This window comes from Falco cherrug, chromosome 9 (genome assembly GCF_023634085.1).
Source record: "Falco cherrug isolate bFalChe1 chromosome 9, bFalChe1.pri, whole genome shotgun sequence".
NCBI lineage: Eukaryota > Metazoa > Chordata > Aves > Falconiformes > Falconidae > Falco > Falco cherrug.
The window spans coordinates 18,370,796-18,387,527 of NC_073705.1; the positions used below are offsets into that span (position 1 = coordinate 18,370,796).

General features: G+C 36.8%; 1 protein-coding gene across 9 annotated transcripts in view; it reads right to left on the minus strand.

The window, feature by feature from the left end:
• PPP3CB (protein phosphatase 3 catalytic subunit beta) overlaps positions 1-16,732 on the minus strand; it is a 47,836-nt gene that overhangs the window by 14,509 nt on the left and 16,595 nt on the right. For 4 of the 9 annotated variants that reach the window (XR_008733763.1, XM_055719572.1, XM_055719575.1 and 1 more), the window contains exons 4-12: positions 14,969-15,080; positions 14,220-14,365; positions 8,824-8,963; positions 8,649-8,726; positions 8,460-8,554; positions 6,797-6,922; positions 4,914-4,991; positions 3,366-3,392; positions 243-327 (exon numbers count right to left, since the gene is read on the minus strand). Coding sequence is in view for 7 of the 9 variants with exons in the window: in XM_055719572.1 (XP_055575547.1) it covers positions 243-327; positions 3,366-3,392; positions 4,914-4,991; positions 6,797-6,922; positions 8,460-8,554; positions 8,649-8,726; positions 8,824-8,963; positions 14,220-14,365; positions 14,969-15,080 (887 nt within the window). In the remaining 2 variants the exon portion in view is untranslated. The remainder of the gene's footprint in view (positions 1-242; positions 328-3,365; positions 3,393-4,913; positions 4,992-6,796; positions 6,923-8,459; positions 8,555-8,648; positions 8,727-8,823; positions 8,964-14,219; positions 14,366-14,968; positions 15,081-16,732) is intronic. The other 5 variants (XR_008733764.1, XM_055719573.1, XM_055719576.1 and 2 more) reach the window with 2 other exon arrangements.

The window sequence follows — 16,732 nt, forward strand, 5'->3', positions numbered from 1 at the left end:
TAGGTAAGAAGGAGCATTTTCTTATAAATTATTATTTCTTATATTTCTTATAAAAGCTGAAATGAACTGAAATTACCAACATTAATGGAGTGCATCAATACGCCAAACAAGATTCTGGTGCACAATGATCTCTGCATCAAATGATGCACAAAGAAAACGTTTGGCATCCGTTATCCTGGAACAGAGATGTTTTCCTAACATACGTAAGAGGGGGTTTAGGAATTCAGACATCATGCAAGTACCTGAGAACAGAGAAGACTCTTGCCATCTTTCCAATTGCACGAATTTTGTTTCTGATTATTTCCTTCCGTGCGGCAGCTGTACCTACTTTCAATGGAATAAGAGAGAGTCTCAAGCTCGAGTATTTACAGGGTCACCATTTTAAAGCGCATCGAATTCAACACAACTGTTTAAGTCCAGTACTCTTCACAGGAGGCCAGTACCCAAACACTTAAGGGCACAAAGTTATAAAATTATGGCTTCAGAATGCCATCAAAACCACCGTCACCTCTGTGCCCACAAATCACACACAAAAAAAGTTCAGGATGTTCACAGTGATCTCCTAAAGTTAGCAAGATTCTAAATTACCGCCGCTAGAGTGTAGTAACTACCGTAACTCATTTGCCTAAATTTTACGCTTGAAACTCTTCACTGATGTCTGTCTGTATCAAGATGTGGGCATGCAGCCCAATACAGAAGCCAAAGAGCTATTAAGCCAGGAAAAAAAATAATTAAAAAAAAATGTTGCTATTTCTTACACAGCTGTCCAAGAGAAAACAGTAGTTTGCTTGGGTTCATGTCAACTCCCCAAAACTCATCCCCACAAAAAAACCCCCACAAAATAAAATGTCAAAGAATTGCAGTGTCACCTCCCTTACCACTTAAGTCTATGTTTCATAGCATTTTAGGTTTGCATCATTTGCAGAAATTACAACTACCAAAGATCTGGAGTAAATACTGCGTATTCCACAGAGCAGGGAGGTACCATGTGCCAGACAGAAGTGAAGACAAAACTCAGAAAGGAGCTTGCAATGGGGCAGGAGCTCCACCTTTGCTTGCCCTGACGTGATAAAAACAGAAGCTCCTTTCTCCAGCACTAGGTGCTGCTGGCTTGTTTCAATGTATGAAAGCCATCCTTCCCCTCATCCTCCTTCCCTTCTGCCAACTCCTCAATTCCACTAAAACAGTAAAGGCAGGTGAGGAGATACCCAGACTAAAATCCTTACTTCTCCTCCTGCCGTTGGAGAAGGAGAGTATTAATCACACCAAGATAAGAGTAACTTAAGTCATACTTTGAATTCAGCCACAGGGGACTAAAAAGCGAATGAACTCAGACAGCTCTGTTAGGTATTCCAGATCTTCCACGTATTACTGTTCTTCAACCCTGGGAGAAAGGCGCTCAATAAAAAGTTGCCAAACTAGTTTGTAAGAACGTAGGAGAGAGGATCACAGAAGTGGGCACAGGAAAGCTGTATATCCACAGATTTGTTTCCTTGCATTCCAAGAAGCAGCTGTGGAAGAAGCCTTCCTGCACCCCTGCTCCCTCGCTCTCAGCTGCCCCACAAGAGCACACAGGCTCCAGCCCGAGGGTGACCCTCCCCAGAGCCCAGCTGCAGGACCGCCAGGCCGCCTGCTGCACAGGAGCAGACAGCCGTCCCAGCCTGCACCACAGCGAACACAGCACAAAAGATAGGGCACGTAAGGGGAAACAACAACAAAATCACACAAGAAGGAAAATGTACAGTAGTGACAAAGAAAAAAGGGAGCAGGAGACAACCTTTGCATGAACACAATGGAAGAACCTCTGTGTATGACAAACACCTGCCAATCCATTTAAACAGGATGAAAAAGCCAGCAACTACCGAGTAAAGCTTTTTTAGACAAACAAGCAACTTTAATGAATTGCAGACACCAAATTAAAATAAAACAACAAACCTCACACAAAACAAAACAGAGGACTCAGGAAAAACTCTGAATAGGAGACTGAAGCATTCGCTTTTTACTGAGAAGAATTTATTTTAAATTTTAACTTCTAATTTTTAAAGTTCTGGATGTTTTTGCTTTCTCTCTTTGAATGCTATTAAATAACAGCTTGAGGATCTGGAACAAGAAGGGAGACTCGAGTTTTGAAAGCCTAGGGCCGAATGAGGGACTGCCCATCCTTCCCTACAAGTCCCTCAGTTTTCCTCCTACCTATTTGTGGGCTGCACTGATGCAGAGCTGTAACATGCCGGCTGGAAAGATTTCAGGCAGCGCGAGTGCCCGTACCTCACCCTAGAAAGTCCCTGTGCCTTAAAAAAAGAAAGGCTGGTTGGTTTGGGGTGGTTTTGTGGGGTTTTATTATTTGTTGTTTGGTTGGATTTTTTTTGTTTGGGGGTTTTTTATTTGGTTTTGGGTTGGTTTTTTTTTTTTTAATATGATCTTTCATTGCCCCAGCCCTCCAGAAGCAACACAGCCAAGCCAAAAGGCCAAATGTATTACTCCGGGTTGTAGCACTGCACTAACGAGGCCACTGAATCCTGGTTAGTTCAGAGAAGACAGTAAAGTGGCATATACTTGCAGAAGAATGTCCTGATTACACCCTAAACTGGAGGAGATATGACAAAGAACTCTCCCATTCCCGATGTCTGCACAAGAAACTCCGAAATGCTCATACTGTAGTACTTGAAAAAACTCACATAACCTTTGGAAATACCTCTATAATCTAATGCATTCCCAAGTATTAGAGATAATCTCTGGAAGTGACACATTTATACAGAGAGCAAGTTAAGTATTAGGTAAGTAATGGTCAGAAGAATTTTTCCGCACAGAATTATCTACCCTGGGATTTCTGGAAAACAGGGGACAGACCATTCAAGTTAGTAGGCTTCTTTTTATATTTTGTATCCAGCCATCTTCAAAACTGTCCATACAATCAAAAAGTACTTCTTTGACATCTCAGTTGAAGGAAACTAAAAGTACTATACAAACCAGGTTTTGGAACATCATATAAACACACTCCATGCACAACCTTACAAAAAGCTCAGAATAAAAGTATTAAAGAGCAAGACAGACAACTGAACGCTCCCTACACATGCAGGACCGAAGATAAAATTTTAGAAATAGGTAAAAGAATGAATTTCTACAAAAAAAGGAATGGAAGAGAGGAGGAGAAAAATTCATGCACAGAAAGACAGATGTCTTGGAATATGACTTCTGGTAACAAAATACACAAGCCTTTATAAACATCCCATTAAAATGGGTAGTAATAATAATAAAATGCTACATACGTCTCTCAACAGAAAGGTACTTTCTGCATTAATACTTATGCTGCCAGGTTCTATGAAGTCATATTTCAAAACATTCCTACTCTGTCTGGTCTGTACCTTTTTTATTGCCATATATGAGTCGCTCTTCAGATGGAGAGTCCAGAAAAAAAGGAAGTGAACGATGGAGAAAAAGGTGAGTGAGACAAATAAAATAAAGATATTTAACTTGGCAGCGGTAATAAAGAAGGAATGGAGAAGAAATGTGAAAAAATAAAATGGAAAATTGCAACACTTAAAAATGCATTCATCAAACAAGAAGTGGAATTGTTGAGTATATTTTAAAATTTGACAATAAACAAGTGAAAGCTTGAAAGTCAACAGTTAAAAAGAAAGATAGATTCCATTCACATAGAAAGATAAAGCGTAGACAGTACCTAGATGACATTAAGAGATGCATCAATCAAAGAAATTGTTAAAGGAGACAGAAGAATAAAATAATTCATTTTAGGAAACTGTAACTATTGTACTTAAGACAGGGCATAAGCAATCAACTGATGACTGTACTTAACACTGGACAATATAAATCCTAACGTCTCGGAATACCACCTAACCCTACCCTGCAAATGATTGGTATAATTGCTTTATGCTCAATTTAGAAGGATTAATTGAAAGAGAAACATAAGTTTCAGGATCACATTTGAGACTGCTTTCCAGTTTTCACATTTCTGGCAACAATCTAAATGACAGCAAAGTTGAAGTGGCTCATAACCAATGCACTCCAATCTAAAACACACAGCTGCTTAGCACCACGCTATCCTGCTACTGGATTTGAACACAATCATTATCAAACATTAAGAACAGGGTCATGTCTCCAATATCTTTATAAATGATCCCTCAGTGTTCCTCAAAGGCTGCTGAAGCTTCCCTTCCTCCTCCCCTATCACCCAACAATCCACCAAATCAGTTCTGTTACTGGATAAAATGAAGCAAATCTGAGAAACTTTTGGGTGTTACATTGAGCACTGCTGTGAAAACCCAACACCATACAGTGAAACATGCTAGGTCTTCATGCTAAGGTTGCTTCTGAATCACCATGCTACACACACTGCCCCTTCACAATCTACTGCATTGTAGTTCAAAAGATAGAAAGTTGTTATAATTCATTACATAAATATGTATTATACAATGCACACCTACAAGTTCACCTTTATCTTTAAACTCAAACACTGAGACTTAAACTTGTGTTTCATACTTTATGTATAGGGCTTTGCCGTAAGAAATACTGTATCTGACTTTCACCTACATCAACTCTGTATTGAAGAACAGTCATTAAGAGATTTAAGATCTTATAATTTATTCTAATTATTAGCAGTTAGTGTGTTTCAAATTTAAAGTGCCAAGAAATTCTGAGAACATTCCACAAAAAGTTTCAGTTTTAAATAGAAATCAGATATGAGTATTTGCAAAGGATACCATTGCTGCTTCTTGATCACAAACACAAAACCACAATTCCCTTCTCTGCCCCCACCAAAGTGTCATTATCCAAAGAAAAATTAGAAGGCAATTTTCTTCAAATTCCAGGTAATAATACACTTGTCTAAGTTAACGACTGTTTCACAAGCTATTACCATTAAGAAGATTTATAGATCTTAAAGTAACCCCTACCGTCAAATTGATCTTCTCCCTCTGTCATCAGCTCATCGTCAGAGCAAATGCTCAGAACATTCACCAGCATTTCTGTTACTGTATAGGAAAAAGGAAATCTTAATTCATTCCCTGTAGAACTTTAAATATTTCCATGCACACAGGATAGAACTAGTCACCAGCAACTATCCTGAATGAAGTTCTCACATCACAGTCATTGCTCGGTAATCTGGTTTCAAGAATAATGTGTTTTTCTTGATGCGCGCTTTTCTTGATGTCACAGAATTAAAAAAGCTAAGAAAAATAAACAGCTAAACATTGTACCACCTAACAATCAAACACAGCACAGCTTCTTCTCTTACAAGGAGTTCTTTTAAATAAGAATTATCTTCTTGTACATTAGTATTTTTACATTAGTGTAAGTATTTGAACTAGATGTTATGCAAAATTTACTTAAAAATGAAAACACTTTTGACTGCTCAAAACAAGAAAGCTATTGCATTCCTGGCACCTGCAGGCATATACCAGAAGCACCGAAGCAAAAAAAATTATGATACAAATATGGTGCAAGCTACATGTCTTTTTAAACTCCCCTTAAAAATATCAGCATAGTGGATACACAAACTTGTCTCAAAAAGTTTGTATTTTCTTTCTTCAGGAATCTCCCTGTTCTGCCACTCAGTCTTTCCCACGTATATCAGGCTCAACTTCTCCTCCCCACAGAGTTTTCAGAAATATTCCAGGAGTTCATCCAGATGGTTAAACCCCTGTAAATTGCTGTCACTAATTCATCCAACCGCTATCTGCTATGGTGGTATCCTCCATTCTCAGGGAAGGGTTACTCACTAATGGAAAAAAACCCCAACAACCAAACCACCAAGAAATTATCCTGATCGTGATCTGTTCAGTGCAGACCAGACCATACCGACACTACATTCTTCATCAGAAGTGGAAGCATGTATTTGTCCAAAGGCAAGACACAGTACAAGCACCATGATTCCAGCAGCCCTAAGCACCCAGCTGGTCAAGGAGCAACTTCAGTATGAATTATTTGTGTTTAACTGCTCACTAAGGACAATATAAACGAATCTAGAAGCCTAGGTTTATATGACTGTAAATTTATCATGTCAATTATATTTTGCAAATAAATGTAAAGAGCTTTCCAGATCTCTTTTATAAAAAGAGCAGTTCCTGTTATGGCATGATTTTAAACAGACCCAAATAGACTCTAACCTCATTGCTTTTGAACTGAAGACTACTGGGGGGCCCAGTGTCCTAGATTCAGAGTTACCAGCTCTAGAGGGGGGACGAGGGGACTGGGGGGGGGAAGGACCTGTGCTAAATTACCTTTTTTACAAGAAAAACAGAAAAAGTTGCCTTTAATGAAGGTCAATCTGTTGTATCAAAAAGTTACACTTTTATACAAACAAGTCTACATGGTTTATACCTATAACTATACAAGATCAATAACGTATATAACCTAGCATTTTGTAGAATACGAACCATTTTCATATCAACTTCAAATGAAGTTCAAAGGTACTATTTAACAATGCAGGTATACATCCTCAACAGAAATTACAATTTCTATTAACAGCTCTGCTTTATTACATGCAGTTTTGACTATCTTTGACTGAAACAGGTGAAGAAAAAACCAAAACCTGTAGAAGAACTTGTACTTCAGTCTATCCTTTCTCAGAAATGCCAAAAAACCCCTTCAAATCAGTTTAACAACTTTGTCAATCTTCTACCTGATAAAGACAAATACAGGTACCCATTTCCACAAAAATTATGCAGTTTGTCTCTCATTGGTAAATATATTTTTTTTAAAAAAAATTCGAAATCTTCCTCAACATCAGGCTAGGAGAAATAAGAAAGATATTAATCAGTATAAAACTTTTGCCTACCTTTTTCTCCAACAAATGGCAAAGACCATGTGAAAACATCCATAAAATTTGGTAGCCAGTAAGGATGAGGAGAACAATTGAACTGACGAATATTCATCACATTGTTTTCATATTTTAATACAGCAGCTAAAATAAAATTCAGACATTTTTAAAAGAATGTTATAAACTTTCAAACTCCACAAATATAAAGTCAGAGGTTTGGTTTAGCTCTCTTTCATACAATAGACAAAATAATCCCAGAGATAACTCCATTCTCTCTTTCACAGTACTTACAGGACAGATTTCTAGTGAAGAACTTTGGATTTTTATTGCACATGCTGCAGTCTAAGGTACTGTTACATGTCAATACAGTTCTATACTATCCTATTATAGGTCAATAATGCACAAAGATTTTAAGAGGTCCTGAAAAAGGTGTAATTTCAGCAACTGTAAGAAAATCCTAACTCAGAATAGCAGTACACCCAGATTCAGGTTTTAGTCTTCAGACGTGTCTTCCCACGTTGTAAGCCTGGAGTAAAACCATCGCAATCTGGAAGATCAGGGAGAAGGGGAAGAGAAACAAAATAGAAAAACAGAAGCATTCTAAAGCTAAATAAGCGTTGATTGCATTTTTCCGTACTTACGCTTGCACCCTTGCGTTACACTGGCAATAGCTGATGTGAAAAAGGATTCTTAAAATGCGATATCCACAGAGGTGAAAAAATGTAAAAAGCCAGTTGAAGCCATTTTTATTTCTCCTTTGCTTTACAATCAGTGCAAATGACATCTCATCTTTTCCTCTATAATCACTCTACATAATTGGTATGGGTTGGAGGGGTGGTTCTTTGGAGGTGGGTGGGTGAAAATGCAATGTATTTCACATAAAAGAGGTCTTGGGTTTCAACGGAACGCTGTTTCAACATTTGGAGATCATTCATTCATCACATACTTGAAATGCCAAACTTTAATGTCATACTCGAATTTCAGCAGGCTTTATTTTTAATTATTTCTGTTGTTGAACTTTGTTCTCTTCTATGAAAAATATTAATTCACAGCTAAGCTCTTCTCAATTCTGACTTGTAAATCTTTCTCCACGCTACTAAGCATGCTTCTCCCATGCTACTTTATGTTAAGCAGAGGATGGACAGAAATTAATTCTTTCTGGTTTACACCTCCCTAATAATATTTCCACTGGTGATGAGTACTTAGATGAGTACATGCTCTTTCTAGATTTCTCATACATGGCCATTAAGACCTCGTAGCATCACACTCAGACCCTCAGATACCGTGATACACAACACAAGCTACCTTATGCACAGGCTTCTGATCAGTGCTCGCTCCCTTCCTCACGCAGTTCACAAACTAAAGACAACCAGAGGAGTGAAAACTGACAGCACAGGAAAGCCTTGCCTGACTGGAAAACACCAGGTGATACATCTGTAAGTACTAAACAGCAACAACTTCTAGAAAAGAAACTTCTGCCCACACTTGTGCTTCTAGGTACTCTTAGAGGATATCATCATTGATGTCACCTGTCCTTCTTGATAACGTAACGCTCATTAGTGGATTTATTTTTTTGGCATTTAATTTCCTACCCGGCAAAAACCTGTTGATATTGGATGACTTATCTAGTAAGACATTTTTATTTTATTATTGCATGCAGTTATTAATAAGAAGTTCTTACCTTTGTTATTGTAGACGTCCAGGTAATTAGGTGCTGAAAAAATTGTTATTAACGATGGGAACCCTGTAGTTTGGCTTTTCCTGTACATTCTATAACTGCAAAGGCAAACAGATTATTTTACATCTTATAGGAATAAGCAATTTTTATTTTACACTATGAATAATTTCTTGAAGGATACAAAGTACTTACCCTGCATCTTGTGCTTCATGTGCTCTAATGATTGACAACAAATTATTATTTTGCAAAAATTCACAAACTGCTGGATAGCTGTGAAATGAAAAGAGCTATGAGTAAAAGAAAGTCTCTTAAAATATGCAGCAAGAGTCAGCATTGCAACATTAAACAGATCATAGCATGGCCTCACCTATAAAAGTATGAGCAGCCTCTGACCGTATTGTGACTGAAATGCTCTTGTGAATTTTCATTTCCAAAATCTTCTGAAGGATCTGACCACAATAAGTCACACATTGGTCCAAATGCTGGAGGCTCTTTGAATCTATCTAACTGTTTGAGAAAAGGCAACAGCACAAAGACTCTTTGAATATTAAATCAGGAAGTTTTACACATTTGTTAAACTACATATCCATCAATACCAAGCATTTTTAGAATAAATCCCAACCATATCAAAGAGAAGTAGTTTCTGTATATTTTTTCCTCTCCTCCTCACGAAATAAGGCAGAGGCATGCCAAAAGAACCAAACCTGTTAAGAGCAGTAAGATTTATTAGTTGTAAAAAGAAGGGAGATAAATTCCAGACTGATGGATATGTGTAATACATGGTCAAGTTACAGACAAGGAACAAAATGGTCCTTTTTCATGCACATGCTACATCTACCAATCTGGAGACACTACCAGGAATTAGCAAAGAGAAACAGTACAGAAAACAGGAATTATAAAAGAAAGGCATGAATAATTAGCACTGACTAGAAGAGACTAAATGTATCATCCAAAAAAACCAACCAACCCCAAAAAAACCCCAACCTAACCCCCCCCCCGAAATACCCATCTCCGTAATGGATCATTCAACAATGTAATGCAGACTAGCTTAGTCATCTTAGATTTCTTTTAAACAGGCTTTATTTCTCAGCTATAGCCCTGGTGTAACGGGCCACCAGCATTTTGGGAGATGTCTTTGTTTTCTTTTCTCTAGCTGGTTCTTTAGAGGTTTCCACTTGGAAACACCTGCTTTAGCAGCCAGCAACTTTCCTAGTAAGCAGAGTGAAAAGGGGCAGAGGTAAGGAGGACAGCACATTTGTTAACATAAAAGGAAAATGCCCTGCTTAAGTAAGTAACAGTCAATTTCTGATGTCCCAGAAATGAAATTAGATATCCCAGATTCAATGTAAAGTTTCTTTGATCTTTATGTAGCTGGAGTTTGTTCACAAGATGATTTTATCCAAGAAATGTAGGAACAGTTCTTTGATGGACAGTGCATTTATCTCACTTTACCTCCCATACCAAAGAAGATGACTTTGATGATACTAGAGAACACTTAACTCTTCATGACAGGTTCGAAGGGAGGTTTGGTGAGCCCCTGGTGAATTTGAGTCTAACGGTCCATAGGAATCCATTCAAATATGGAACCAGCAGTAGTGCCAAGCTCTCTCATGCCCTGGAAAATCAGAGCTCCCAAGGCTGCCACCTGTAACATAAGTGGAGAGGTCCAGATCTTTACAAATTCCTGCCAGATAATGGCAAGGCAGGTATTAACTGAAGTTGTTGTTGGAATTTATTCATTATTAAAAATCCAGTGGTTTAACATTTCCCACACGGGATGATAAACCCGGTTATGGAATATTTCTTCCAGATTGAAGAAGTCAGTCCATCAACTTCTGCAAGTACCTGAATTTCTGTAGATTAAACCATCAAGTTTCTAAACCTCCAGCAAAAAATTTGGGCCCAAAAGCTAACAGAAGCATTCACACAAGGGAGATTCAACTGTCTGCCGATTGATGTTTCCTGCAATACAGAAGGCTCAAAGTCTAGAAAGCATTTCTAAGAAATTTTCTTGAGTTACTCTTCAAGGATTTTCCTCATGACTTTGGCCAAATGGATAAAGACGTTAGAAATAAAATGTTTTGGTTGCTGCAAGCAACACACTTCTCTCCCAGACTACTTTCTCATAGCATTGGAACAATAATGTAGCCATTTCTTGAAGTAGGTAGGTCAGTTTGCAAAAAATAAAAATAACTTACACACCAAATCAGTGTCTCCTTCACTAGACAGTCTACCAACTAGCACGGTTCTCAAGACATCTCAAAATTTAAGGAAATGTCACTGCAAGCTACTCAACCCAGACTGCATATATCAAATCAGAATAATCAACCTAAGGGTCTCTCTACATCGGGACAGCAATAAAGTTAACAAAGGACATGAGTCAATTCAAAACCCTTATTACTGATTAAGTATTTCTGACTATGCTGTGACTATGGCAACACAGAATCTCAATACAAATCAGCTTAACATATTTCTAAATATGATTCAGGTAACCGAGACAGACAATTGTATTCAGGAATAAGAATCACTGCACCTGGTGTTAAAAACAGAAACAGGTAGTACATTTTTAAATACATACCATAAGAAACTTAAATCTAAATTAATTCCTAGGTATTATGCAGTCAGGGCTACTGAACTGAAGTGCACTGTACCTCCACATGGATGTTCAAATTCTGGAGTAGGAAAACCTTGGAGGTAGATTAAGGTACAGCAAATCAAAACTATTTTCCTTTTAAGGCAAAAGACCTTCAAAGAAGTTTCACATACAGGCACCAGTTTTAATTAATCTGTCCTAATTTTCCTGAGAACTGTCACATAGTAAAACCCTAAAAACAACGTGAAGGCCGGTGAAGAGTGGCAATCACCTTATGTATTACTAAAGGAAAGGAAATTTCAGCAGACCACAGAAAGGAAGCAAGGTGTTATAAAGACAGATTCCCCAGTAGCCACCCCCATGTATTTCAGGGCACTTTACTCATCACACTTTAGTGTCACCAAGAACTGAAAAGCTTGGTCATCTGTTGTAAATGAGGAAGAAAATTCTCTGTCCCCTTTCTTCTGAGTCCCCATAATCTTATCTGGTCAATTCCCTCCTTATAAATCACTAGGCTTAAAACCACATTCCTGTAATTTTGTTTCCGCCGAAGTCTTGGCAGCGTTAATGAAATCAACTAAACGGTATCTCTATGTTGATGGACATGTGTCTGAAAGACACTCTTTACCAACACTGTCAGAACACTTGTGTAAACAAAGTTCAGAGAATAAAAATCAAGATTACTGCAAGTTTCACAGACTTCTATTTTCCCAGAAAGAAAAAGCACTTGCAGCAATCTTTCTGGTTAGGCTTTACTGTCATAGTTATTATGATAGCTGTCCTCTGCTGGAAATAAGTTTATGCCAGCAAAAATAATAATTTGTGTAATTTAATCACCTTCCTGAGTGTCAATAATACTGACAAAAGACTTCATCCAGAACAAACTGCATCTGCACAGAATTCTTCTTTTTTTTCCTTAGGCTATTCCTACACTGTTTATAGAGCTGTGGTTTCCCTTCTTATGCCAGATGATTATGCCTACATGCTTGCAGAGACTTCTCCTTAATAAGAACTTCTGCTAATAAACCAGAAGACTTGTAATATTATACAATTGTCTCGACTGTTTACAGAAATCATTTCGCACACTACACTTGTACAAGTATATGATATTTCCTAGATATAAAAAGAGCATTTCACATCACCCATTTAAATGCATTTACATCATTAGTGCATGCCAAGCTCTAATGCAACTGTTGAAGCTGCTGCCAACCCATGAATAGTGCCTTTTCCAAGTTACCAGATGATTCCTTAGAAAACAAAAAGGCCAAAAGATCAGTTCTAATAAGGCTGCCTTAACATTTACAAATGTCAGTTTCATCAGAAAACAATAGACAATGCAGATTTTCATATATATATATAAAAAACATACAGGCTTATATTTCATCCTAACGTAGTCTTGAGCATTACAGAGTACATACGAAAGTACAGGTCAAGATGACAGAAGTACCTTCTAATTAAATTTACTTGACACTTTGAAACCTGATTAGCTGCAAGAGCGAGACTAAAAGAAAAAATAATCACAATCCTATTATGACAATGGCTTTCCAAAGTGTTTTTCCAGACTACTACTCCTTTAACACCACTTTCCAGAGAGCTTTGACCATGTTTCTTTTCATCCACAATGCGAGAAGTGTTAAGGCCCTGTCAGAATGGCCCCCAGTTACTTGCTTTGCTTTCTTACTTCTCTTTCTCTGCACAATGCATAGTTTTATGTACATGTTAGTATTTGCTCTGAAAATGCAATGTGCCTCAATAAGTTTTCCCACTTACACCACTGAGCTTGTAAATGTGCTTCCTCTCTGTTTCTACCATTTTCTTCTTCTCTCACATCATTCTGCTTGGCAGTGTAATATCTGTAAGTGAAATAAGCTGACATTCCAGTCTCTGAAATGGTCCAGAGTCAGTACAAAAAAAAAAAAAAATATCTGGTGAGTTCAGAAATGAGATTCAACTGGACAGCAGCCTATAAATCTGAGGACAGGGAAAGGTAAAAAAGAAAAAATGAGCACAAGTGAAGCTAAGAAAAGGAGAAATACAATAAATGAAAATGGTAAAAAACAAAATGGGCCATCAATAGTTATATACTACAAAACCAAATCAGGAACATACTTTTTCCTTTTCTCTGATATCTAGATCTTTTTTGAAATAGGCCCCCACATGTCGCCTTCCATCTGTGGATAACTTCTTTCTTCCATCCTTACCTATAATCCCACAGCTTTCTTAGAACCACCTGTTTGTATTTGAAGCTGAAATCAACTACACTTCAGCAGTTACTAATCATAAGAGGAATGGTTTTCATTTCCAAATGCAGCAGTCCAGTTGTCAGCTAAGGTAACTAAAATAAGTCCAAAAGGAGTATGCAAAAAGGAAAGCAACTGAGTTTGAAAATTCCCATCTGATACAATCTTCACACATCAGCAGTCCATGAGAGTTGAAACCAAGTTATTAGAAACAGGTACCTCATGTCATCACAACATTATTGCCTTTAAATTCCACACCACCACCAGTGTTTCCACTGTATAGTTTTTAAAACTTGTTTTCATTCTTTACTGATATACTCAGCACATTTACCACAGTGAGAAGCACTCCACAGCTGTTACTCAAATGCCTACCAAATTTGCCATTTTAAACAGCAATCTGAATTTCTAATAAATACTGCCATTTCACACTCTTTCAAAACCAAAATCCACATGATCAAGATAGTAAAAAAAGTCAGTTTTCAAAGAAATATAAGAATAACTGAAATACGACGTTTGATACACCAAACAATTTTAAGACTACAATTAACTTCTACAAGTTTTGTCCCGAAAGCCAGGAGAACACCAGCTCTTACCTAGAAATAAATACAAAGCAGTATTTTGATTGGCTGTGAAGCTCCTTAAATGAACTATTTGTCTCAGGAAACTATGTGGAGTTTTTAAGGGGTTTTTTTGTGTGTGTTTTGTAACGGTCCCAGCTGTCCCAATGAGATCTGCTAATGGAAAATGCACTAGATAATCCAAGAGTTTTTAATTATGATACTGCTTAGCCTACATTTCAGTTCCTGATTTACACTTCCAAAAAAGACAAGAACAGAAAACAACATACTGACAGTTTCACAAAGATGACTTTGTATAGCATCATATAAATATCTGTATTTTCACTTATTTTCTGATACACAAAATACTCACTCTCCTAATGTCATCTAGTGTATTAATTTCTGGTGAAAGTCCACCATGAACACAAAGAAACTGTTGATTTAAGAGAGCAGCAAGAGGGAGACAATCAAAAGCTTCCATACAAGCATCGTAGACTCTTTCGGAGTACTTTATTTTACCTGCAGGAAAGAAAATATACAACATTACTTCTTCCATCTAATACGGATTTCTTAATCTAGTGGAACATAACTACAAGAGCAAATCTCAAATTGAACGCTTAAAAAAACCCCAACTAAAGCAATGAATATTTTGGGGTTTAAATGAGCATTTCCATGCTCCATAACAGCAAGCACATTTCCAAGACAGTCTCTTCCAGAACCATAAACTCCCTTCATTTCTCCTTCTGTTACCACAAGTGTGAAGAAACTACTTTAAAAAAAAAAAATCACAGAATTATTTTGTGTTATACAATTACACAGCACACTTCAGCGTAAAATACTACTGAGAAGTCTGATTTCTCATTTACAGTGAAAAACTAAGAACTGCTTACAGACGACACCACTTTTACCTACATCAGAGGGTTTTTACCAGGGCAAATGATCCATTTATCACTGAACCAATACTTACACAAGCCTCCAAATGGAAGAGCAGCTTACATCACCAAAAGAGTTCTCTTACTAGTACAGCTGAAATCAATTCCACAAATGGCATCTCTCAAGCAAAATGACAGACCATAGATCAGCAGGTTGGAAGCTAATTTTATGTTCTTAGACAGTACTTACATTCTTGCTTAAAGGTAAAATACTCTGTTAGGTGTCTGCATTCATGGTTGCCTCTCAAAAGAAATAATGTGTTTGGGTAGAGAATTTTCAGGACCCATAAGTACAGCACACACTGTTGAAAAACAAAGATATCCAGTAAAATACACTCGTTTATAAGAACTTTAAAAATTATTACCGAGAAATATTGATAAGAATGTTGACAGCTCCAAAAACAAGTACAGCTTACTGTGCCATTTTATAATACAGCACTACCTCCCCCAGTCCAGTTCTGGACGCAAGTTACCCATATTGCTTTTTACTTTTCTTAAGAACAGCTGCAGAGAATGCTGAAAAAATATTTCTATTTACTGGACACTCAATAATAAAACAAACTCAGCAGAATTATACTGCAGAGCACTTTCATCTAGACAAATAATGTATGTGTGCCTAAAACCTGATTTTACAATATGATTCTAAACACTGGCATAAGAAGGAAAGCAGACATTTATTCACAGAGATTGAAAAAAAAAAAACAACCAACCCACAAATCTATTTACATTGAAGTCAGCTATATCATTTCGAGACCATTTTTAAAATCAAGAATGGAATGAGTTAACCTTTTTTTTTTTCCAAAAAAAACCTGTGAAAGCTGGTCATTTATTCAGTGTTCAAGCAGCAAATTCAAAGATTCATAGTAAGTGTCCATATATCATTATTATTGCAACATCAGCAGCAAACAGCATTGACAACAGAGCTATAAACATGCACAATTTTTTCAGTTTAGAGTCTGTTACCACCCAGCAGTCTGGAATGCCCAAAATTTATTTCTTTAATTTCAGATCTGATTTTTGTATTTTCAACTGAGCACAGAAATCTCAAAGCCTCTGTTTTGAACTATACTGAAGTGACCTGCAAGTTGTTATTATTGTTCTCAATCAATACAAGCACCCTGAAGCTATCATTCTTCACAGTTATTTTGCATAGAACAGTAAGTACATGAAGGAAGAAAGAGAACAAAGGAACATTTTAAAAACCACAGCAAACATGGAGAAATACATCAAAAACTTCTATTGTGAAGTTTAGCTAAACTAATTACTGATTTTTTCTTATCTTCTTACTAAAAATATGCAAAATAGTAATTTTTCTAATGATACCACTTGCTTTCCAATTTTTCTATAACTCTAAAATATCCTGATATATTGCAAAGTCCCCAGAGTCTTTAAAACTATTTCCCAGCAGAAACCATAATCAGTTTCTTACAAAACAACTGATTATCATCAAATGAATACATGAATTAATTTAGCAAATTCTAAAATTGTGAACTGTTTTCGTTAAGTCAGTTTGTATGAAAAATTTATAAAAGCTGGCAACCTTGAAAACGTTTATTACAAAAAGTGGCAAAATACTGCCTTCCTTTCAGTGAATGGATACTACATTTGATTAAATTGCTGAGATTTACGTGTTCTCAAGCATGTTACCTATTAAGTAGAAAAATACATTTTTTTTTTTTTTTTTACCTTTCCTGTATTGGCATATTTATTTTTTATTATCAAATACAGACAGACTAATGTCGGAGTTCTCTATGTCCTGTTACTTCCAGCGCAGAAAAGAATTTGCACACAGAAAATGAAGGACTCCATCTTGATCCCAGCAACTTGTTACACACAATCACAGTAGCATGCAATTATCCTTCCTATTAGAAGTGATGACATTTTTTAATGAGAAATGTGTTACTAGTAAAATATCAATGCAATTAAAGCTGTTTCAGGACAGACTGAGAAAGAA